Below are 26,675 nucleotides of genomic sequence, written 5' to 3' on the forward strand. Positions count from 1 at the left end.
ATTTTTTGGGGGGTGGTACTGGGGATCGAACTCAGGACCTTGTGCTTGTGAGGCAGGTGTTGGACCACTGAACTAAATCCCCGGGCTGGGACTTTGAATTTAATTTTTCTTTGAGTTCTTTATACATTCTAGATAGTAGTCTTTTGTCTGAGGAAGAGCTGGCAAAAATTTTTTCCCACTCAGTGGTTGTCTCTTCACTCTGTTAATGGTCTCCTTTGCTATGCAAAAGCTTTTTGATAAGATGAGATCCCAGGTGTTGATTCTTTGTGATATTTCCTGTGTGATAGGGAGTTTTTTCATAAAGTCTTCGCCTATACCAATATCATCAGAGTTCTACCTATTCTATCTTCCAGCAGATTTATGAGAAAAATAGACAGCACTCAAATAAACAACCTAATGTTCCACCTTAAGCTTCTAGAAAAAGAAGAACAAGTCAAGCCCAGAGACTGTATGAGGGAAGAAATTATAAAGATCAGAGCAGAAATTAATGCAATGGAGACTAAGAAAACAATACAACAGCCAGGGATTTAGTTCAGTGGTGCCGATGACGACCTTGCAAGCGCAAGGACCTGAGTTTGATCCCTGGTACGAAAAAGAAGGAAGGAAGGAAGGAAGGAAGGAAGGAAGGAAGGAAGGAAGGAAGGAAGGAAGGAAGGAAGGAAAACAATCAATGAATCAAAGAGTTAGTTCTTTCAAAGATTATATAAAATTGACAAACCCTTAGCCAACCTTATCAGAAAAAGGAAAGAACAGACTCAAATCCATGCAATTAGGAATGAAAAAGGTGAAATCACAACAGATTCTGAAGAAACTTTAAGATCTTGTATTCCAATAAGATGAAAAATACAGAATGGACAGATTCCTAGACATATGAGTTGCCAAGGCTGAATCAAGAAGATATAAAAATTCTAAACAACCCAATATCAGTCAATGAAGTTGAAGATTTAATTAAAAACTTACCAACAAAGAAAACCCCAGGCCCTGACAGATTCACTGCTGAATTCTACAAGATATTTAGAGAAGACCTAATGCCACTAATTCTCAAACTCTTTAATGAAATGGAAAGGGAACCAATACTACCAAATTCATTCCTGGAAGCAAGCATTACCCTGACATCAAAACCAGACAAGAATCGAACCAAAAAAGAGAACTCCATGCCAATCTCTCTAATGAACATACATACAAAAATCCACAATAAAATACTGGCAAACAGAATGCAACAAATCATCAAGATTATACACCATGATCAAACAGGATTCATCCCAGGGATGCAGGGATGGTTCAACATACACAAATCAATACATGTAATACATCATATTAACAGAGCCAAAAACAAAAGCCATATGATGATCTCAATAGATATAGAGAAAGCATCTGACAAAATCCAACACCCATTCATGATAAAAACCCTATAGAAAATTGGAATAGATGGATTTTATCTCAATTTGATAAAAGCCATCTAGGACAAACCAACAGCCCACATCATTCACTCTAAAATCAGGAACAAGACAGAGATGTTGACTGTCACCACTTTTATTCAATATAGTTCTGGAAACATTAGCCAGAGCAATTAGACAAGAAAAAGAACTAAAATGAATAAGGATAGGAAAGGAAGAAGTTAAATTATTTGCAGATGACATGATACTCTCCATAGAAGACCCCAAAAACTCCACCAAAAGACTTCTAGATTTAAAAACCAAATTCAGTAGCACAGCTGGATACAAAGTCAACACTGAAATATCAATAGGCTTCCTGCACATGAATAACAACTCACAGAGAGAGAATTTAAGGAAAGCTCATCTTTCATAACAGCATCCAAAAAAAAAAAAAATAAAACCTAGGAATCAATCTAACAAAGAAGTAAATGACCTTTACATAGAAAACTACAGTACTCTGAAAATTATCGGGCTGGGGATTTAGCTCAGTGGTTCTGCCACCTGCCTCACAAGGGCAAGTTCCCGAGTTCGATCCCTAGTGCAAAAAAAAAAAAGAAGACCAAAGCTCAGTGTGGTGGTGCATGCCTGTAATCCCAGCACTCGAGAGGCTGAGGCAGAAGGATTGCCATGAGTTCAAGGCCAGCCTGGGCTAGTGAGCTCAAGGATAGCCTAAACTACATAGCAAGACCCTGTCTCAAAAAAAGAAGCAGAAGCAGAGAGGCAGAGGTGCAGGCGGAGGCAGAGGCAGAGGCGGAGGAGGAGATCAAAGACAAAATCAGAAAATGGAAAGATATTCCTTGTTCTTGGGTAGGATGAACCAATATAGTGAAAAGGGCCATACTTCCAAAACTGTTATACAGAGTTAATGCAATTCCAATCAAAATTTCAATAGCATATTTCAGAGAATTAGAGAAAGAAATCCTAAAATTCATTTGGAATTAGAAGAAACCTAGAATAGCAAATGCAATCCTAGGCAACAAAGGCAAGGCAGGGGGCATCACAATCCCAAACTTGAAACTATACTACAAAGCAACAGTGATAAAAACAGCATGGTACTGGCAAAAAAACAGACCTGAGGATCAGTGCAACAGATTATAAGACGCAGAAACAACTCCAGACACACTCAGCCACCTTATCTTTGACAAAGGAGCCAAACACCTTCACTGGAAGAAAGATAGCCTCAGGCCGGGGATTTAGCTCAGTGGTTCCTCAGCCTGCCTTGCAAGCCCAAGGACCTGAATTCGATCCCCCGTACCAAAAAAACCACAAAAAAACAAAAAAAAAGAAGAAAGATAGACTCTAATAAATGGTGCTGGAAAAACTGGCTTTCCACATGCCAAAGACTAAAACTAGACCCACATCATTCACTGTGCACTAAACTCAAATCAAAATGGATCAAAGATCTAAATATTAAAACAGAAACACTAAATCTGCTGGAAGATAGAATATTCAAGGTTTTTATACAGTCAAGGTGACACATAAAATGACCATCACACCTCTGATGAGCAGACTGATAAGCAGTTCTTAACTTTATTTACTTTTGTGGTTTCATATTTTTCTTTTTTTTTGAGAGACATAGTCTTGCTATGTAGTCCAGGCTGGCCTGGAACTCACTATGTAGCCAAGGTTAGCCTCGAACTTGTGGCCATCCTCCTCCTTCAGATTCCTGGGTCTTGACATTACAAGTGTGTGCCATGACACTTGGCCAGCATTCTCAATTTTAATGAAGAGTAACTTTAAAACTTATCCTTTTAGAAAGAAAAGGCTCAAATCCATGCAATTAGGAATGAAAAAAAGGTGAAGTCACAACAGATCCAGCAGAAATCCAGAGGCTCATCAATACCTACTTCTAGAGCCTGTACTCTAATAAAATGGAAAACACAGAGGAAATGGACAGATTTCTAGATACATATGAATTACCAAAGGTGAAAGAAGATATAAAAATTCTAAACACTCCAATTACGACGAGTGAAATTGAAAACATAGTTAAAAATTTACCAACAAAGAAAAGCCCAGGTCCTGATGGCTTTGGTGCTGAATTCTACAAGACATTTAGAGAAGAACTATTGCCAGTACTCTCTAAACATTTCAATGAAATTGCAAGGGAAGCAATACTTCCAAATTCATTCCTGGAAGCAAGTGTTACTTTGATTCCAAAACCAGGGAAAGACAAGACCCAACCAAAACAGAGAACTACAGGCCAATCTCCCTAATGAACATAGATGCAAAAATCCTCAACAAGATACTGGCAAACAGAATACAGAGGGTCATCAAGAAGATCATATACCCTGACCAAGTCAGATTTATCCCAGGGATGCAAGGATGGTTCAATATACGTAAATCAATAAATGTAATATATTATATTAACAGAGTCAAGGACAAAATCCATATGATCATCTTAATAGATATAGAAAAAGCATTTGACAAAATTTAAAGAAAAACTAATCGTTTTATAATTAGTATTTGTGTGTCCTATTTATTAAAAAATTTTCTTACTTGAAGATCAGGAAAATAATCTTTCCTGTTTCCTTCTAAAACCTTATTGTTCCTAATTGAAAATTAAAATCTACTTGCAATTAGTTACTCAGCAGGGAAATTACAAACTAAAACTATGAAGACCTATCATTACACATCTGTCACAATGGGAAAGAACAATATCAAGTCATGGTGAAAGCAAAGAACAACCTAAACATATATATACTATCCTGGTAGGAGGACAAATCGGTACAAACAATTTTACAAATATATTTTTATTAGTGCCTGTTAATTTTACAAAATGTTGGACTAAAAATGCATATATTTTGATCATATCCACCCCTGCATGCCTCTCCCTTCCATCCCCGTCTACCTCCTCCTTCCCCTTATTCCCTTCCTCTTGTCTAATAATAGCAGCCTTTCTAATTTCATGTACTGTTTTTTAGATTGCACATATCAGAGAAAACATGCAATACTTGTCTTTCTCAGTCTGGCTTATTTTGCATAACATGATGATCTTCAGTTCCATCAATTTTCCTACATGGTATGATTTTATTTTTCTTTATGGCTCAATAATTTTCCAGGGTGCATGTATACCACATTTCTTTATTCATCAGTTGGTGGGAACCTAGGCTGGTTCCACATCTTGACTATTGTGAACAGTGCTGCAATAAACACAGGTACACAGGGACCCCTATGGAGTGCTGATTTTAATTCTTTTGGATATATATCAAGGAGTGGTGCCAGTGGATCAAATAACAGCTCTATTTTCAGTTTTTTAAGGAACCTCCATACTGATTTCCACAGAGGTTGTATTAATTTACATTTCCTCCCTGTGTCCTTGCTAGAATTTTATTACTTTTCATATTCTTAATGATGGCTATTCTGGGGTGAGATGGAGTCTCAATGTCGTTTTGATTACCATTTCCCTAATGGCTCAAAATGTTGAACATATTTCATACTTACTGGTCATTTATATTTCTTTTGAGAAATGTTTCTTAACTCACTTGCCCATTTACTGATTGTGCTGCTGATTTTTTTTCGTGTTAAATTTTTTGAGTTCTTTATATATTCTAGATGTTAGTCTTCTGTTGGAAGACTAGCAAAGACTTTCTCCCTGTTGGTGGTCTCTTCACTTGGTTGTTTCCTTTGCTGTGCAGAAACTTTTTAAATTTAATGTAATACTGTTTGTTTGCTGATACTTTCTAGTATTTCCTGTGACAATGAAGTCCTATTGAGAAAGTCTTTACCTGTGTCTACTGCTTGAAGTGTTTTCCCAGGGTTTTTTTTTAGCAGTTTGTTAAGTTCTAAGTCTTTTAATACCTAGGCCTTTGATACACTTGGAATTGACTTTTGTGGGTGAGAGTCAGGGATCTAGTTTCGATCTCCTACATAGGGATATCTGGTTTTCTCAGCATTATTTGCTGAAGAGGCTATCTTTCCTCTAACCTATTTAATTTTTCTTGATGCTATTATAAATGGTGCTGTTTTCCTAATTTCTTTCTTGGTGAATTCATTATTGGTGTACAGGATACAAGATATATATTTGGCCTCTGTTAAGAATCAGATGCCTGTAGCTATATGAGTTTGTTTCTGTATCCTCTATTGTATTCCACTGGCTTTTGTGTCAATTTCTGTGCCAGTATATGCTATTTTTGTTACTAAGGCTTTGTAGCATAATATGCAACTATGTATTGTGATGCCCTAATTGTGTATTACTGCCTTACTTTTTTGCTTAGGATTGCTTTGAATATTCTGGGTCTTTTTTATTTCCAGATGAATGTTAGGATTGTTTTTTCTAGCTCTGTGAAGAATGTGTTTGGAATTTTGATAGGAATTGCATTGAATCTGTAGATTGCTTTTGGTAACATGGACATTTTAACAATATTAATTCTGCTAGTCCATGGACATTGGGAGGTCCTTCCATATTCTGGCATTTTCAATTTCTTCAGTGTTTTGTAATTTTCACTGTAGATGTCTTTCATCTCTTTTGTTAGGTTGATCTGGGTATTTTATTTTTTTGAAGCTATTGTGAATGAAATTATTTTCCTGATTTCTTTGTCAGCTGGTCCATTATTAGTGTTGATTTTGTATCCTAGGTACAACCAACTTGAAAAAATGTTTCAGAAATATAAGCTAAAGTTGAGGAGTATTTCACTTTTGAATACTCCCTGCTTCTCCAGGGAAAGGAGGAGGGAAGGGAAAGGAAGAGAACAGGACAGGGCAGGGAAGGGAAGCAGGAATCTCCAAGGCTAAAAAGTTTCACTAGAAAATTTTACCAAACATTTCATGAAATCTAAAATACTTCTTTCAGAAAATAGAAGAGGAATTATTTGTCTATCAATTTTATGAGGTCAATATTATCTTAATGTCAAAGCCAAAGACAATTAAAAACAACTAAGTATAGACAAATATCTTTTATGAGAATCTCTCAACAAAGTATTAGCAACAGAACCCAGCACTACATAAAAATTACATAAGCAAAGTAGAGTTTATTCCAAGGATGAAAAAGTGGTTTACTACCTGAAAATCAAACTATATAACATATTCACAGACATTTGACAAAATTAAACACTCAATTATAAGAACTCTAATAAAGAATACAGAGAAATTTCCTCAACTTGATACAGATGATTTACAAAAAAACTACAACTAAAAAAAAACCCTACAACTAACATTACAGTTAATGAAGACTGAACACTTTTCTCTCAAAAATCAGGAAGACAAGGATGTCCACTCTCGCTGTTGTTATTCAACACATTAGTGGAAATTCTAGGCACTCTAGTAGGTCAAGCATATGTACCAGACAAGAACAAATTAAACTATCTCTACTTGCAGATAACACAATAATCTATGAAGAAAATCCCAAAGTATGTACAAATCAAACTCCCCTTCCCATCTTCACAAAATCCATCTCCCTATTTCCTATCATCTTTTATTTTGCTGTTAAAATTATTTATATTTTGGCTTTCTAAAATAAGAGAAATGTGATCTTTAACTTTCTGTGCCTGGTTTATTTCACTTAGCATTTAAAAATTTTTTCTTTTTTCTTTTTGTACCGGGGATCAAACTCATGACCTTGAGCTTGCAAGGCAGGCAGCGGAACCACTGAGCTAAATCCCAGGCTCTCACTTAGCATTTTTGTCTCAAGGTGCGTACATTTTTCTACAAGTGACTCCAATTTATCTTTCTTTATGGCTCAGCAGTACTTTTTAAAAAGATTGAGATAATAAAAAGCATTCTTACAGCAGACTGATAATCAATTGTATACTTCTCTAACTTAATTATACTGAAAATGTCTTTTGGAAACTCAGATTTCATAGCTTTTTAATAAAAATACTCTTTATAAGATCAGTGGAACTTCTTTAGCCTTCAGCTTTGATCTTGTCCATAACTGCAAAAGAATTAAAAAATGTTTTACACATACTGGTGTATGTGTAAAAAAAATATTTAAAGTATATCTTAGTCATCTTTCAATTAAAGTACTCCACCTCCTTTATCCTTTTGTCAAAGATCACAATTTATACCTTTGTGTATAATGAGTAGGTATTTTTATATGCTTATATGTATAAGTGCATACGTGTAAATATGTATATTTTCCTTTCCCAAAAGCAATTTAACTTTGTCAGTTACTGTTAAAAACAACATCATCAACAATGCACACACAAAGTACTTTATATCTTCAGTGGTTTAAAGAATGATTCAGATTTTCAGAATGGAGAAAGATATCAGGAAAACTTTGTTAACTTAAAAACCCTCAATAGTAGATGTATCAACTCTCCATGATGAATGCAATCATTATGTACTGCAAACACTTACCAATGAAATAAAAAATTTTAAAAACCCCAATAGTTTATCATCAAAAATATTAAAAATGGTCAATAAGCACATGAAGAGGCAGTCAATATAATGTATCATCAGGGAAAGGCAAAGTAAAATCACATAAAATACCATTATACACCTACCAAACTAGGTAAAATAATTTTTCTTAAGACATGAAAACATTAATTGCTAATAAGGTGGCAGAACAACTAGAACTTCTCATATACTGCTGATAGAAAAGTAAAGTTTTATATAGTCACTTTCGAAAACTGGTAGTTTTCCACAAAGATAAACATATACTTAATATACAACTCATCAATTACAAGTCTGAATTTTCATTAAACTGAGGGCAATATCCATGTTTCCAGAAAAATCTGTACATGAATGTTTAGAGCAGCTTTGATTTTAATTCCAAAACTTGGAAACAACTCAAACATCCCTCCTGGAATTAGCTAAACAAATAGTAACATACTGCTATAATGGACTACTACTTCAGCAATAAAAAGGAACAACTATTGACATCTGCACCAACAAAGACGAATCTCAAATGCATTTCACTAAGTGAAAAAAGTGATATTCAAATGGCTATAAAGTCCTCAGCGGTAGAGCACTTGCCAAGCATCCATGAAGCCCTGAGTTAAATATTCAGTACCTCAAAAATGAATAACAAGAGAAAAAAAAAAAAGAAGGGCTACAAAATGTGTGATTATTGGTGTTGGAAAGATGGTTGAGTGATGAGCAGCATAGAGAAGGCCTCTCCAAGGTCTGGTGTACAGGGACTGGAATAAAGCAACATGAGGAAGAGAAGGAGGAGGAAAGTGGGTCCCAAGGAGCCACGAAGGGTCTGAAATGAGAACTGAAGTCCACAGGGAGAGCTAAAAGAGAGTATCTAACAAAGAAGGAGGTAACAGACAGCACCTCCTATCTGAGGAAGGGCGGCTTGAACCAGCAGTCCAACCTGACTACTGACAACCCCAGAGACCTTCATGGAGAAACGCACCAGTGGAGTGGAGTGGTGGATGCAGCAACTGCAGTGGTTGGTGAATTTCGGGGGTTTGGACATCCCCCAGGAGAGACTGATTGGCCAGCAGCCATCTTGGAGAGGGGGCAACTGAGTTTGGAACTTAGAAAGGCTGCAGGCTCCATCTAGTGGATTCCAGTGCCAGTGTAGGAGTTCAACCCACAAGAGATAGGGAGCTCAGTTTGAGCCATTGCGGGGTGAACAGACTGTTGGAAACTCCACAGGTTCAGTTCTAGCCTAACAGCAAGAAACCAGCCTGGACTTCAGTGGAACTAAAGGTACAGGCTTGGTGGGATTATCCACTACCCCTCTAGGAAAGCTAAGGCTGGCTTGATGGAATAAATCACCTCGGATCTCTACAATGCCCACGTTGTCTATCAGTGACACCAGAGACACATCTTGAAGTGGACATATTTTTGTCTTCATTTTTTCCCATTTTTCTCCTTTCTTGTTTGTTTTTTCTTGATTGTTCTTATTTCTATATGTGGACATAGTTTCTAGTTTTCTTATGGTCGTTGTTTTGTTCTGTTCTTGTTTTTATTTCTTCTACCTCTCTTTTCCTCCTGTCTTCTTTACCAGTTTCCCAAAGTTTGCATGATCTTCCTTTGTCCTTTGTCCTCTAACCTTACTTCTAATCTTTTCCTCTTGTTCTATTTCTCTACTTTCCACTTCTAATTCCTTTTAAATTTTCTTCCCAGAGGATAAATTCACTCTATTGAGGGCTTATTTACTGCAAATACTTTTCTGGTTTGTTTTAGATTTTGTTATATAACAAAAAATCTAGTTTATACAGTTAAAAGTGGCAAATTAAAAGTTACTACACTTTGCATTTTCTAGGTTGTGTTTGATGCTATTGTTAATGCAGACTGTACTACTTGAGGCAAGGTGACATAATTGTGCTACTCCTTCTTCCTGGCATACCAAGAGCGCAATTGCCTAAGGGTCATTAAAAATACTATAGGCCATAGTCTTGGACCCTAAGCCGCTCTATACCTGGAGGCAGCCCCCAGGGCAATATGACTCCATCTGGTCTCCTCCCCCTGCAGAATGATGGTGTGGTTTTCCCACATGCTTCAGTCTCCGTCTCTCAGAGTCTGTTATGTGTAGCTGTATTTACCTGACAAATAGCTACTATTTGCCAGGCATTTAAGACCTGTGCAGAGAACGTAAAGGATGGGGTTCCCAGTAAGAACCCCACCTCTTGCCAAAATTAACAATGTTTCAATTGAAATTTTAGGGCATGTAATTTGATGAAAATACTTAAAATAGAAATAAAAGCAACAGTGTTTCTTAAAAAAAAATACTATAGGCCAAAAGAAAGAAAAAACAGAAACAAAGCTTTTGTAAATAAAGAGAGGTGGAGGCCCTGGAAGGGAGGGAAGTGGAATGGGAAAAAACATGAACCAAGATATATCATGTATAGGTACAATTTCCCAATGATAAATGTGATCATAATGTATACCTAAAATGTACCAATAAACTTAAAAAGACAAGGAATACATGAAAAACAACCAAGAAGATATCCTAGAGATTAAAAATTCCATTGAAAGTATCCACAGTAGAGTGAGAGAATGTCAGGACAGAATTTCCAATAGAGAAGATATGAGTGTGGTTAGCAAACACGAAAAATAAGATTTCTGAAAAATAGCAACTGACCATGAGAAATCAACCCATTAGCTGATAAAAGATGTAAAGAAGAATAACTTCAGATTGATTGAAGACAGTGAAAAAATAGGAGCAACACTGAAAGACATGAATAAACTGTTCACAGAAGTAATTGCAGAAAACTTCCCAAACGGGGAAAATTTTTTACATACAGATAAGTGAGGCATATAGAACTATGCAAATAATAGTCAAGATTCCAGAAATCAAACAGAAAAACAAAATATTAAAATCTGCTAGAGAAAAGAAACAAATCACATATAAAGGAAAGCCCATCAAAATTATAGACTTTTCAATACAAACCCTCAAGACAAGGAGAGCCTGGGAAGTATTTTAAGCCCTAAAAAAAAAAATCAATCAACCAATATTGATGCATCCTGCAAAATGATCTTTTAAAACTGATGGAGAAATAAGATATTTCCATGACAAAGAACATCTGGAGAACTTCATGAATCCTAAACCAGTACTCCAAAGTGTTCTGAAGGATATTCTACAAAGAGATAATGGGATTACAATTCCATGAACCCCAACAGAATGAATACATCAGACAAAGCAAGAAATTAAACGGAGGAGGAAAAAAGGGAGCCAACAACAGGAAAGTATCATGACAAGGATAAGTCAAAACATATCAATTATAACCATCAAGGCTAATGGTCTCAATTCACCAATCAAGAGAAACAGACTGGTAGAATGGATCGAGAAGCAAGATGCAGGGCCGGGGATTTAGCTCAGTGGTTCCAACGCCTGCCTTGAAAGCACAAGATCCTGAGTTCAATCCCCGGTACCAAAAAAAAAGAAGCAAGATCCAACAATATGATGCATAAAAGAAACACATTTAATTCAAAAGGAAATACATAGAAAAAAAAAGAAATACATAGACTGGAAGTCAGGGGATGGAAAATAATACTCTATGCAATAGGAACCACAAAAAAGCAGGGAGAGCCAATCTATTTGCAGACAAAGTGGATTTCAAGCCAAGACTAATTCACAGAGAGACAAAGAAGGTCACTACATCCTTGTAAATGGAACAATCCAAGAAGAGATAACAATCGTAAATATATATGCACCAAATACTAGTGCACCCAACTGTATAAAATAAATATTAACAGATATGAAAAATCAATCACTAATACAGTTGTAGTGGAGGACCTCAACACCCCACTGGCACAGACAGATCAACTAGACAAAGACTTAACAATGAAATATTAGAACTTAACCAAACTTTTGATCAAATGGACGTAATAGATATCTACAGAGTATTCTATCCCAAAATATCAGAATACCTCTTGTTCTCAGCTGCACATGGGATGTTCTCCAAAATAGATCACATGCTAGTTTATAGAATATACCTAAGTAAAGGCAAAGGAATTAAAGTTATCCCATACATATTATCAGCTGATAGTGCAAATATTGGAGATTAATGACTAAAGGAACCACAAGAACTTCATAAACACATGCAAATTAAATAATACCCTCCTGAAAAACCAACTGCTCACAGATGAAATTAAAAAAGAAATTTGACAGTTTCTACAATTAAATTATAATGCCAATAAAACATACCAGAGTTTATGGGACTCAATGAAAAGAGTTCTGCAAGGGAAATTCATAGCAGTGAAGGCCCATATTAGGAAAACAGAGCGAGCTCATATAAACAACCTAATGTTGAACCTCAAGCGTCTAGAAAAAGAAGATCACTATATTAAAAGTCAAATCCAAAGCTCATACAAGGGAGAAAATTATAAAGATCAGAGCAAAAATTAATGCAATAGAGACTAAGAGAATGATATAAAAAAATCAACAAGTCGCAGAGTTGGTTCTTTGATTAAATAAAATTGACAAATACTTAGCCAAATTTATCAAAAAAAGGAAAGAAAATGCTCAAATCCATGCCATTAGGAATGAAAACAGTGATCCGTCCCGACACTCCCGGCCCAGAGGTAGGGGCTTCTGAGCCACCGTCCCACTGCTCCTGGTCCAGAGGAATGGGCTTCCTGGCCACCATCCCTCCCGCCGCTCCCAGCCCAGAGGAAAGGGCTTTGGGGCCGCCTTCTGTCCCGCCGCTCCTGGCCCAGAGGAAGGGGCTTCCGGGCCACCATCCCTACCACCGCTCCCGGCCCCTGTTCCACCTCTCCCAGCTCAGAGGAGGTGAGCCGTGCGGGCGCCAACAGCACCCCCCCGCCCCCCAAGTCAAAATGAGAAAACACGTAAATAAGTCTCAAAACCAGACTTCCAGATCACCTACAGCAACCCCAAAGGGAAATGAGATGGAATGAAAACAGTGAAATTATAAAAGATCTTGCAGAAATCCAAAGAATCATCAATACCTACTTTGAGAACTTGTATAAGATGGAAAACACAGAAGAAATGGACAGATTCCTAGATACCTATGAATTAGCAAGGCTGAGCCAAGAAGATATAAAAATTCTAAACAACCCAGTATCAGTCAATGAAATAGAAAATGTAATAAAAACTTACCAAGAAAGAAAACCCCAGGTCCTGATGGCTTCACTGCTAAATTCTATAAGAAATGTACATAAGACCTAATGCCACTACTTCTCAAACTCTTTTTTTTTTTTTTGGTACCACGGATCAAACTCAGGTCCTTGTGCTTGCGTAGCAGGCGGCCAAACCACTGAGCTAAATCCCCAGCCCTCAAACTCCTTTTAATGAAACTGAAAGGGTTGCAATACTCCCAAATTCATTCCTGGAAACAAGTATTCCTTGATTCCAAAACCAAAGAAGGACCCAACTGAAAAAGAGAACTCTAGGCCAATCTCTCTAATGAACATACATGCAAAAATCCTCAAAAAAAAATACTGGCAAACAGAATGCAGTAGATCATCAAGAAGATTATATACCATGACCAAGTGGGATTCATCCCAGGGATGCAGGGATGGTTCAACATATGCAAATCAATAAATATAATACACTATATTAACAAAGTCAAGGACAAAAAACATGTTCATCTCATCAGATGCAGGAAAAGCATTGGACAAAGTCTAACACCCATTCATGATAAAAACCCTACAGAAAATTGGAATAGATGGTCTTTTATTTCAATCTGATAATAACCATCTATGAAAAACCAACAGCCAACATCATATTAAATGGGCAAAAACTGAAAACTTTCACTCCAAAATCAGGAACAAGACAACGATGTCCATTGTCACCACTCTTGTTCAATATAGTCCTGGAAACATTAGCCACAGCAATTAGAAAAAAGAAAGAAATAAAAGATAAGGATAGGAAATGAAGAAGTTAAACTGTCATTATTGGCAGATGACATGATACTCTATATAGAAGACCCCAAAAACTCAACCAAAAGACTTCTAGACTTAATAACCAATTTCAGAAGAATAGTTGGATACAAAGTCAACACTCAAAAATCACTAGCCTTCCTGTACATGAATAACAGATTCACTGAGAGAGGAATTGGGGGAACAACACCTTTCATAATAGCATCCAAAGAAAATGAAATACCTAGGAATCAATCTAATTAAGGAAGTAAAAGACCTCTACATTGAAAACTACAGTACTCTGAAAAAACAGACCGAAGAGGATATCAGAAAATGGAAAGATATCCCTTGTTCTTGGGTAAGAACCAATAAAAATGGCCATACTTCCCAAACTATTGTATAGATTTAATGCAATCTCAATCAATATTCCAACAGCATATCTCACAAAATTGGAGAAAATAATCCTAACATTCATTTGGAGCGAGAAGAAACCTACAATAGCAAAGGCAATTCTAGGCAACAAAGAGAAGGCAGGAGGCATCACAATCCCAAACTTGAAACTATACTACAAAGCTACTGTAATAAAGACAGCATGGTACTGGCAAAAACCCCCCAAAAAACAACAGACCAGAGGATCAATGGAACAGATTAGAAGATGCAGAAACAACTCCAGACATACTCAGCCACCTTATCTTTGACAAAGGAGGCAAACACCTTCACTACAGGAAAGATACCCTCTTTAATAAATGGTGCTGGAAAAACTAAGTTTCAACTTGCTGCAGATTACAACTAGACCCATATCTTTTACTATGTATTAAAATAAAATCAAAATGGATCAAAGATCTAAATATTAAAACAAAAATACTTAAATCTGCTAGAAAGTTGGTTAGGTAGAACTCTTAAAGACATTGGTGTAGGAAAAGTTTTTATGAACAAAACCTTGGTCACATGAAAACTATCACAAAGAATCAACAACTGCAAACTCATCTTATTAAAAAGCTTTTGCACATCAAGAGAAACCACTAACAAAGTGAAGAGACAACCCACAATGTGGGAAAAAAACTTTACCTGCTCTTCCTCAGACAAAGGCCTACTATCTCAAATCTATAAAGAACTTAAAAAGATCAGACCTCCCAAATTTAAAGACCCAATCCAAAAATGGGCATCTGAAATGAACAGACACTTCTCAGATGAAGTAGAAATGGCAAATAAATATATGAAAAAATATTCTACATCACTGGTCATTTGAAGATGCAAATGAAAAACAACGCAGAGATTCCATCTCACTCCAGAAAGAATGGCTGCTATCAACAAATCAAGCAACAACAAATGCTGGCAGGGCTGTGTGGAAAAAGGAAGCCTTCTCCACTGCTGGAGGGAGTGTAAACTGGTGCAACCACTATGGAAATCAGTGTGGAAATTCCTCAAAAAACTAAAACTAGGGGTTCCATTTGACCTAGTTATTCTCCTTCTTGGTATCTTCCCAAAAGAATTAGAAGCATCATACCACAGCGATATATGCACACCCATGTTTATAGTGACACAGTTGGTAATAGCTAAATCTTGGAAACAGCCCAAATGCCCATCAACTGATGAATGGATAATGATGTGTGTGTGTGTGTGTGTGTTTTTAATATGGAGTACTACTCAGTTATAATGATAACCTCAAGACATTTACATCTAAATGGATACACCTTGAGATCATTCTCTTAAGTGAAATAAATTGGACACACATGCATTGCTTCTCTGATGTCAGAAACTGAAAGTATAAATGAGGACCAAAACGTATAATAGATATTCTGAAATAGGAAGAAAATATTTCAAGGGGAACTAGGGAAATGAGTGGGGGAGGAAAGAAGGGAAAAAATGAGAAAAGAAATGAGAAAAGAAAAAAATAGAAACACAGCTTTTGTAAATAATGAGGGGTAAAGAGGCTGAAGGGAGGGAAGTGGAATGGGAAAAAATAAGAACCCAGATATATCATGTACAGGTAGACATTCCATATGATGAATGTGATCATTATGTATATACCTAAAATCTACCAATAAACTTAATAAAAACAAATGTGATTGTAGATGCAGTTCAGTGGTATAACACATGTTTAGTTTGAAGCCTGGGGTTTTGATCCCAATGCCATAAATTTAAAAATTGAAAAAAATACAAAACAGGTTTATTGGTACATTTTAGATATATATTATGATCACATTCATCATTGGGAATTTGTACCTGTACATGATATATCTAGGTTCTTGAAGACAAAATGTGTGATCCTATGAATGAATTTGGGGCAGGGTGTACATGTTGTGTGTGATAAAAAATGGTTCTCTATCTTGACTGTATCTTTCATTTGTCAATAATTATAGAAGTATATACTAAAAACTGAAATTTTACTGCATATAAATTAAAAATAAAATTTTAAAAATCTATACATTCTGGGTTTATGAGGCTCCCAAATACCAGCACATCAAGAATAAGGAAAATAAGAAAACATAGCTAATATAATTCACCTTGAGATAAATGTCTGTCAAGGACACATATGTAGGACCTACGAAAATCCAGAACATGTGGTAAGTTTGAAGAAAATTTTTGGAAGGAACAACATGTTTTCCACAGTGGCTCTTCTAATTTATATTCCCACTAGCATTGCACAAGATCTGTATTTTCTCCATATTCTATATAATCTTTTTATGTCTAGTATTCCATTTTTGGAATACTCCTAATAATGGAACATAATAAAAATTTTTGTTATAAAAAAAATCTGTACATGCAACTAGGTATGATGGCACACACCTGTAATCCTAGCACTCTGGGAGGCTCAGGCAGAAGGATTGCAAGTTCCAGCCCAGCTTGAGCAACTTTGTGACTAAGAACCTGTGTTGAAATATAAAGTGGGCTGGGGATTGCAGGTCAGTGTGAAGGCCCTGAGTTCAATCTCCAGTAATGAAAAAAAATCTACAGATGGAAAAAATGTTTCATACCTTACATTAGTTTCATCATTAAATTCTTCAGCCCACTTCTTCCTTGACTGTGCAGTAGTAGAACCATCTAAACGATAGTAGTCAATGTTTCGGAGCCACTTCCCTTCGCCTGAAAATTTAACAAGCAAACACAAGGATTTGATATATTTTCTGATTACTACTATCAGTAGTAGATTTTCTTCCCTCCAGACCACTTAAAAGTGGGTTATATATATTCTATTTATAGAGAAACATGGATAGTTTCTTAATCGAGGGATATTTATTGTATTACAAATAAATTCATCACAAGATTCTTTGAAATAGATATTGATGAGCATACATATTTTAAAAATGTTTCACCTATAGGAGAATTTTCTTTTTCTTTTCTTTTTTTTTGAGATAGTCTTGCTATGTAGTTTAGGCTGGTCCTCACTATGTATCCCAGGCTAGCTTTGAGCTTATGGTCTCAGTTTCCTGAGTGCTGGGATTACAGATGTACATCACCACGGCCATCTAGGAAAATTCCTAAAAAGTGTTGAATTAGAATCCTTCAGAACTCCAAAGATTATTAAATTATGTGCACTTTGCTCAAGAGGCTTGATTTTAATTAAATTAGCAACTGAATAGATTTTTGTCCCTTTATTAACAACTAGATAATAATCAGGTAAGAACCAAAGAATGTTTTTACTCACTCACTGAGCAAATATTTACTGAGTGTATGTTATGTGCCAAAAATTTTCATCGGTTAGGAAAAAATTTCAGCACATATTCCCCCATTTCATGAATATTATTTGTGTGTGTGCATGTGAAGACCAAAATGTATAATTTAGTGATTCAATGTATCAACTTTTTAGACAGTGAGTGCCTCATTTCTCTGAGCACCTGTACTCTGCTCTTGAGTACATCCTGTATCTACCTCTAATAAATCCTTCTCATGCCTCTCTTACGGACACACCCTGAAAATTCTTTTTCTGTGAAGGGTGTCAGCAAACCTGTACACTTATTTTAAAGGGTTGGGTTAACTTCCTTATTTCAGCCTTGGGGACGCTCAGGCCCAACTCAGTGACATTTATCTTGGCGACCACGAAGGGACCTAAAAAGAGACGTGGAGGCTGCAGAGATCTGGACTTCGGTTTGGCAAGTCCAGCCAAAAAGCTCTTTGTTTATTTAGTTATTTTCTTTCTTTGTCCCTACTTTCCCTCAATCCCTTGGGCCTCTGGAGCGTTTTCTCTGAAGCATAGTTTATCTTTTTCTCTCCTTCTGCAGTCACAGGGTTTTAAAATTTCTTTTCTAGCAGGTAGAGATAACTAAGCCCCTAGAAAAGCTTGAGGCGTTTGCTCCCTCTGACCAAAAACACGTTTCAAGAGGCACACTCCAAGATGTGTAGCTGTCGCAGTGTGCAACCATGGCAGCATAGAAGATAAATGATTATTCAGACACAAGACTCAGTTTAATCACTGAGAATGCCAGAGGGGCAATTCAACAGAGTGCACCCAGAGTTAGGGAGACTCCCAGGAGCAGCACCGAAGCTGAGAACTCTCGGGCTTTTATTTAGAGTATCACTGTAAGAGAAAAAAAGCAGAAGAAAAGCAGTTTGGACAAGAAGCTGTCTCAAGGCTAGGCAATTTTCTTGAAAAAACGGGGAAGGAAAACGGTCAGATACAATACACCTCATTAATTTAAACAACTTCTTGTTTAATCATTCACTTCTCACAGAGCCTACATGTTTTTGCCCTGTAGTTTAACCATTCACTCCTAGGCCAAGTCCCTCACTTGTAGGAGCCTAAGTATTCCTTTAGATTAACATCACACCTCATCCCTGGGTTAGATGGAACTCCGAAAACTCTAGATTGTCCAGAGAGATACAAAATAAAGATGAAGCCCCCATTCAATGTCTCAAGTAAAGTTTCTCATGCAGCCAGCATGGGAGACTCAATTCTGAGGCACAGTAGAGAAAACCAGCCTCCAAGGCACATTGAAGGAAGCAATCTCCAAAGCATATACAATTGTGGGGACCTATACATATTTAATTTCAGAGAGGTTCTCTAAACTGCTCTTTTGATCTCTTTCTCTCAAAACCAAAGGGTATAAACTCAGATTTCCTGATACCACGGCTCCCTTTTTTTGGGTTGCTGGGAGAATGTCCTAAGCTGTGCAGATTCAAGTGGTCAATCAGGTGATAGCTGACACTATCCACAGGAACTGGTGAAGTCTATGGACTCAGGCCAAGAAGGAGCCCAGTTTTACCCCAAGAAAGCCACATTCCCCTCCTTGTCCCTTCTTTCCCATTCATGCTTTCATCTGTAAAAAAAAAACAACAAAAAAAAACAAAAAAACAACTCAATTTGTTTAACTTTTTTTCCTTAGTTACCAGGGAAAAGTAAGCAGATAGAGGGTAGAGCAGCCTTCTATGTCCCACCACATGGGATAGGGGAAAGGAAGTGCATGGCCTCTGCCTTTTTTTTTTTTTTTCAGTTTTTTGAGACAGGGTCTCGCTGCATAGTCCAGGCTGGCCTTGAACTCATTATAGTCCTCCTGTCTCAACTTCTTGTGTGCTGTGATTACAAGCATGCACCACCAGTTCTGTTTTCCTTGAATGTGATCCTGTAGTTAGGTAAAGTCCCCAGGCTTTACAATTCATCTATGAGTTCCTTATGTGTATGTTACAGATCACTAAATAGATCTTTGGGGTAAATTTTTTAGTAAAGCCCAGCTGTTGTGTACAACTTTTCCTGCTAACCTGATCTGTCGTTGAAATAGCCATGTCCAGGAACAAGGATGACTGTTCTGGAATGACAGAAAACAGAGCAGACCTGCCCCCTTGGGTAATACGAAAAGGACAGTCCACATTGAGTTTTTGCCACTGTGTTCACTCTTGCATGGTGGCCCACCCTCACACTGTAAGATGTATTTCTTTTCCTACTTTTCCATACCCCAAACTCACTCTGCAGAGCCTGTTTCTTTCCCTATCTTTAATAAAACTTTGCTACCATTTGTGCTTATTTGACCATTTCTTTGCTCAGTACAGAAAGAACCTAGAAACCACATTCCAAAGCCTGGTAACAGTAATGTCTAAGAAAGTCATTTTATTTATTTGTGACTTCTTGTGCTTGCTTCGACAGCGCACGTATTTGTGACTTATTTCTTTCAGTTACAAAAAGGTATACATATCTATGCTGAGAGAGATGTAGGATAAAAAGGTAGAAAAGAGACTGGAGTTACATTTGTATCGTCACTTTAGTAGAATAATTATTAAATAACCTAGTCAAAAATAAAGGGAAATGATATGACAATTTTAAAAAGCATTTTAACATACTTTCTGTGATACTGCAAATGAACAATTTCTAATACCACTTCCATGAATCTAACACAGAAAAACGAATAGCCAATGAAGGTTAGTAGTTAAGAGTAGACTTACTTACTCCCCAAATTTAATCTCTACTTCACTATTTACTAAAATTTCCACTTAGGGCAAATAAACTCCTTGTAGTTCAGTTTTTTAACATATAAATATAGAGATAATCAGAGTACCTATTACATAGGGTTGTGAAGATTAAATAAATTTATGTAAGAAAAAAAAACAAAATAGTGCCTATCACACAGAAAGTAGTACTTAATATTCATCACTTGAGATCCCATAGTAAATTATGCCTATCTCTATCATAGCACATATTACAGACTGAGAATTTCTTATCTGACATGCTTGGGACCACAAGTGTTTCAGACTTCAGAGGTGTCTGGATTTTGAAATATTTGCACAGACTACCACTTGAACATTCCTGACCCAGTAATATGAAATCCAAAATGCTCTACAATCTGAAACTTTTATCTTATCAGTGCTTTAAAAGTTTTAGATTTCAAAGCATTTTGGATTCTCATTTTCAGATTAGGGATGTTCAACCTGCATCATATGTTTGATCATCCTCTATTGCATGATTTCTTGTATTACCCACAGACCCTCCCTCAGTGGCCAATACACAATGGTCGTGATAGTAGCAGTAATAATAGCAGTAACTCAAAAGATAGCCCGAACTTAGAGTTCTAAAGATATACTGAAGACAATTCATAAAATTAGAATAAAATAGAAAGGATATGAAAAAATGGTCAACCATTAGTGGTTAGAAGGCATTATTATTATTTTATTATTCATTAAGTTTATTGGTACATTTAGGTATACATTATGATCACATTCATCATTGAGAATTTGTACCTGTACATGGTATATCTTGATTGTTTTTTTCCCCATTCCCCTTCCCCTCCTTCCAGCCCTCCACCCCTCCCTATTTACAAAAACACTTTGTTTTTTCTGTCTTTTCTCAAATTTTTTCTTTCCCTTCTTTCCTTTCCCCTACTCACTCCCACTTCCCCTTCCACTTTGGATCTTTTCTTCCTATTTCACATTAAACCACTAGGATAGCTCGGCACGGTGACATATGCCTGTAATCCCAGAACTGGAAACACTGAGGCAGGAATATCTTGAGTTTGAGGCTAGCTTGGGCTACACAGTGTGTTCAAGGCCAGCCTGGACTACATAGTGAGACCCTGGCTCAAATCAAACAAAACAAATGTTAAAATGTTCAAAAACTGACTGTGGTGACAGTTGCATATATCTATGTATACACTAAAATCACTGTATTCTACACTTTAAATGGGCAAACTGTACAGGATGTTAATTATTATATATTAATTAATAATGATGCTTAGCTGAGTATGTTACAGTACATCTATGTAATTCTAGTTACTTGGGAAGTCTAGTGAAGAGGATTTCAAGTTTGAAGCCAGTCTGGGTAGGTTAGTGAGATCCTGTCCAAAAATAAAAGGGCCATATGACTCAGTACCACAAAAAAATTTTTTTAAAATTTGAAAAGCTGTTTTAAAAAATGTTAATTTATCCTAGAATTCCAACAATAAAGACTATTAAATTAGGGATTTTTGTTAAGTAGATTTTAGTGGTCTTCTCACAATAAAGTCAAGTATGTGAGATGACAGATAAGTTAATGTGATTCACTATAGAGACCATTTTACTATTTGTATCTCATATCATGTTATAAAATTAAAATATACCCAAGAGGGGGCCGAGGATTTAGCTCAGCGGCACCACGCCTGCCTTGCAAGCACAAGGTCCTGAGTTTGATCCCTAGTACCAAAAAAATAGAAAAATAGAGAAATACATAAAAAATAAAGACCAGTGTCGGGCATGGTGGTGCATGCCTGTAATCCCAGCACTCAGGAGGCTGAGTCAAGAGGATTAACAGGAATTTGGCGCCAGCCTGGGCTACATAGTGAGTTCAAGGCCAGCTTGAACCACAAAGCAAGGCCTTGTCTCAAAAAATACCAAAACCAAAACCGAAAAAAGTCCAGATATAGGTTGATAAAGACAAGGAGAAAATATAAGAAAAAATTATATTAGGGTTCTGAAACTTTAGGTAGTTTTTCTTTATTGTTAAAAGGCTTGCATAGTATGCTTAAATGAGTATTTAAAAATTATGCTATATAAATATTTGTAACTCACCTTTATAAATAAGAGGTTTATCTTTATCTTCTGTTTTCTCCCTACTGGCCAATTCAAGAAAATCTTCAATCAAGTCCAGAGATATGAGGGACTGGCTAAAAACAAGACTGAAAAAAGAGATTAATGTTCATAGATTAAAAGATTTGCCTAGTAAAGACATCTAAAATTTAAATACAATTATAATCAAAATTCCAAAAGAATTTTTTTAAAGAAATTAACAAGCTGATTGTAAAATTCATATGGGAATGCCAAGCACAGAGTAGCCAAGACAATTTTAAGAAAAACAAAGTTGGAGGCCTCACTACATGATTTTAATACTTAAAGTTCAATAATCAAGGCAGTTTACTCCTGGCCAAAGGACAGAAATATATCAATGGAACAGAGCAGTCCAGATATAGTCTCATACAATATGGTTAGTTGATTTTTAACAGAAGGGTAAAGGTAATGAAAAAAAAGATAGTCTTTTCAACAATGGTCTTGACAAAATTGGACATCTACATGCAAAACAAAGAACTTTGTCTAAATTTCATGCTTATACAAAATCTGACTCAAAATAGGTAAAATACATATTCCAAAGAATATTTAGAAGAACACATAGGAGGAAATCTTGATAACTTTGGGTTAGATAAAGCTCTCAAACATGACAGTGAAAGTATGATTGGTGAAAAATATTGATAAGCTGGACTTCATGCCAGGTGTGGTGGCCTATGCCCGTAATCTCAGCAGTTCGAGAGGCTGAGGCAAGAGAATCGCAAGCTTGAGCTCAGCCTGAGCAACTTAGCGAGACCCTGCCTTGGGGAAAAAAAAAAATTCAAAAGGGCTGGCCATGTACCTCAATGTGAAAGCCCTGGGTTTAACATCTAGTACCAAAAATAACTGGATTCCATCAAAATTACAAAGTTTTGCTCTACAAAAGATGTTGTTTAAAAACTCTGCCTACTACATTTATTCCAATAATTCAAATGCATTCTACAATATCCTGTCATTCCATTTGAAAGATGTCTGCAAATTCCTGGTTCTAGTGGGTTTTGTTTTTGGCAGTATTAGGGAACACAAGACCATTGCATTGGGCTACATCTCCAGCCCTTTTTCTATTTTTTATTTTGAGGCAGGGTCTCGCTAAGTTGCCCAGGCTGCCTCAAACTTGCAATCCTTCTGCCTCAGCCTCCCAGAGGGCTAGGATTACAGGCATCCACCATCATGCCAACCTATCTTGGTGGTTTTATAATTCTTTCTTAGCCATAAAAATTATTTGTTAACATAAACCTTCATGTGGAATTAAAATAAGCAAAGCATGTTTTAGCCATTGTGAAAAAAAGAAAAGTGCCACTGGTCTGTTACCCTCTGTTTTAGGTCACCACCTTGCAGGGGCTCAAAAAAGAAGTTTGAAAACCACTGCTCTAAAAAAAATTTTTTAAATAAAAAAAAAAAAGCCACTGCTCTAATTTAACCCAATGATTAATAGATGAAAAATAAATTGAATTAGTAAATTTGGAAGCAAATGAACATATTATATAATGGAAATTTACAAATCTAGAAAGAAAATATAGGAGAGTCTCCTCTGTCTTATGTATGCAAACGTAACAGGTCAATATATAAGAAACTATATACCTGTGGCAAGCATGTTTTCTTTGAATTTTGTTTTGATTCTGACAGCTGTGCTATAGGAGAGGGAGGTGCTTCTGACTCCAAAAGGACCTTCAATACTCACTGCTAGAAGTCTTCAGATTTAGTAGAACAAAAAAAGAACAACTATGAAATAGCTGCTGAAATTAAAAACATATGGATTTTCTGAGTTCTGCAGTACTGGATTCTATTTTCTCCCACTAGCTTACTTGTAGAATAAGGGTAAGGAAATGAACTGATGCCTGATGTTCAGTTTAAATAATCAGAGCCTATACCTTATACCCTCAGTTGTCTGATTATTTTTTCCTGAATAAAAAACTTAATTGAAGCAATTCATTTTGAGCTATGAATTCTTGAGGGATTTATAAGTGGGAAACTTATTTCATTTTAGAATTATTTAATTGGAATTAATCTGAAATTGGGCTACCATGCTGGAAGAGAGGTTGATCTGACTCAGTAATTAAAGACGGCCTGAGAACCACTAAGCTCAGACAAGTCTTACCATAAAAAAGCTAAAGAGGTCTAAACAGCAATGTAGTAATGGTTATTTTTGTTAACCTTTTCTAGTTAAAGAAAACATGAAGAACTATTGTCCTGATTGATGAAAAGTCCACACCTGTATAAGCCATTTTGATTTTATGTATTTATTAGTAAGTCACATGAAGATATAAAAGCACTACTTACCAAATTCACATTTATAAAGCTAAGAATAAAGAGTCAATCAAAAATATTTAAGTAAGTCAGAGGGTTGTGTTGAAATTAGTGGTGTACTGGTGTTGACTATAATAAGCCTAGAATGAGAAAGTTGATTATTACCATCCTTTTCCATGTCTACTGTAATGTTTTTAGTGTGAAATTTTCAATGGTGGGAGTATTTATACCAGGGAAACTAGCAAATATTATAAATCAGGATGTTTCTTTCTTGATTACTTCCCTTTTCTCTTTATTTTTATTACAGGAGGGAGTTGTGAAACAATAGGATAACACTATCTAAAATAACTAAAATTCATTTATCTCTTGCCCTGTGAAATATCAATTTTTCATTTGGACTCAAAAGTTCAGTTGCACAAATAAAGAATGGGGGAATCTCATTTGACAGCAGTTACTCTTAAAAAAGAGAGAGACTTAGTTGACCAATTTTATTATGAACCAATAATATTATTTAGATATTGAAATAAACACCTCTATGTTCAACTGCATGAATGGAAGCACAGGATCCAGAATATAACAGTATTAATAACAATTCAACCGAGGTGTTTTGCTTATTGAGATCATATTTTGACAAGAGTGGTAGCAAACTGAAGTATATACACAACCATGTGGTCAGGACTAAAATTATGACATACAAAGAAGAGAACAAGGAAAAATGAAAGGTTAAAAGTGAGAAGAGAGATAAACACACTGTTTTTTTAAAAAAGGAGCAACCTGAAATAGTTGTAGTAATGTTTACAAACAACTTTAAAATGCATCAGTGAAATAAGATGGATTCATGGAGAAGGACAGTTAAGTATGAATATATGAGTATTCACAGTAAAATTCTTTCTGGTTGATGTCTGAACTTTTCCTTAAGAAAATACTGGACAGAGCTGGGGATGTAGCTCAGTGGCGCTGCACGTGCCTGGCAATCACAAGGTCCTGAGTTCAATTCCCAGTATGAAAAAAAATAAAAAGAAAAAAAGAAAATATTGCACAAATAAATATTAGCACTAACTGCAATTATAGAATTGCAAAGTTTTACAATGTGAACACTGCTTTTCAGTTTGGCTTATAAATAAAAATGATCACTATAAAAGTAAAAAAAAATGGAATAGATCTGTTCTATATTAGACCAGAGGGAAAGTAACTGTAGGGGTAGGGTTTAAACTAAAGATAGGAGACATAAACAATTTAAAGTAGTCAAACAGGTAGCATTTTGAGACAGCAAATATTCCAACATAGGAGAGGCTATGAGGAGACCTATAATGAACATAGAAGAAGAAATTCCTGCACTGGGTAGGAAATGAAAAGACCACTAAAATCCTTCTATGCTCTTCTAATAAACTTGAAGCCTAAGAATCTTTCTTCGACTATTCTTTTTTTGAGACAGTCTTGCTAGTTAGTCCAAGCTAGCCTCAAATTCTTAATCCTCCTGTCTCAGCCTCCCGACTTCTAGAATTACAAGTATGTGCCACCATGTCTAGCTTGAGTACCTTGTTCTTACTACACACTATCAAGTCTTGTTTCTACTCCAAAACATACCTTTAGGCTCCATTACTACCACTCTATCCTAACCTAACGTCATCCTTGACCTGAACCACGTTTCTCTATAAGTAGCTATTTACAACCAAAACAAAACAAAACAAAACCATACAAAAAACAAAAACTTTTAGTGAGCATACACTACATTCTAGGTATGGTGGATTAATAAAAAAGAATAAAACAGGCTGTGTCTTCAAACAGCTTCCTATCCAGTGGAAAGACATAAACAAACAGGTATATTAGAATGTGTTAAGATTACAGTACATTAAAAAGTGGTATGGGAATATAACAGAGGTTTTTGCCTCTTTTCAGAACAGCTAGACGAATAAGCTAAAATTTATTTAAAACAAAAGATTTTATGTTAAATTATGAAAAGTATCACAAATACCTTTAAAAAATATCTATGAACAGATATTGGGGCTTGTAACGCCTCAGACTATAAGTCTGCTTCAAAGTTTTAGCTGGTATGGTGGTGTACACCTGTAATCCCAGCATTTGGGAGACTGAGGCACGAGGCCAGCCTGGACTACACCATGAGTTCAAGGCCAGTCTGAACTACATAGTGAGAAACAGAAACAAAAAAAAAAAGAACAAAACAAACAAAAAATACCCCTAAAATTAAAAAAATGTTTTTTGACTAGTAATTTGAAAGTGAGTTTGGGGGTGGAGATGCAAAGAGAATGGTGGCAC

The 26,675-nt window shown here is 36.1% G+C and overlaps 1 protein-coding gene across 4 annotated transcripts in view; it reads right to left on the bottom strand.

The window, feature by feature from the left end:
* Atrx (ATRX chromatin remodeler) overlaps window positions 1-26,675 on the bottom strand; it is a 300,168-nt gene that overhangs the window by 50,160 nt on the left and 223,333 nt on the right. For all 4 annotated transcript variants that reach the window (XM_087196600.1, XM_087196598.1, XM_087196599.1 and 1 more), the window contains 2 exons: window positions 22,122-22,228; window positions 16,631-16,739 (listed from right to left, as the gene is read on the bottom strand). In XM_087196600.1, coding sequence (XP_087052726.1) covers window positions 16,631-16,739; window positions 22,122-22,228 — 216 coding nt within the window. The remainder of the gene's footprint in view (window positions 1-16,630; window positions 16,740-22,121; window positions 22,229-26,675) is intronic.

Source organism: Heterocephalus glaber, unplaced genomic scaffold (assembly GCF_053883595.1).
Source record: "Heterocephalus glaber isolate CG9 unplaced genomic scaffold, H.glaber_assembly_v1.0 deba00001613, whole genome shotgun sequence".
NCBI classification, from domain to species: domain Eukaryota; kingdom Metazoa; phylum Chordata; class Mammalia; order Rodentia; family Bathyergidae; genus Heterocephalus; species Heterocephalus glaber.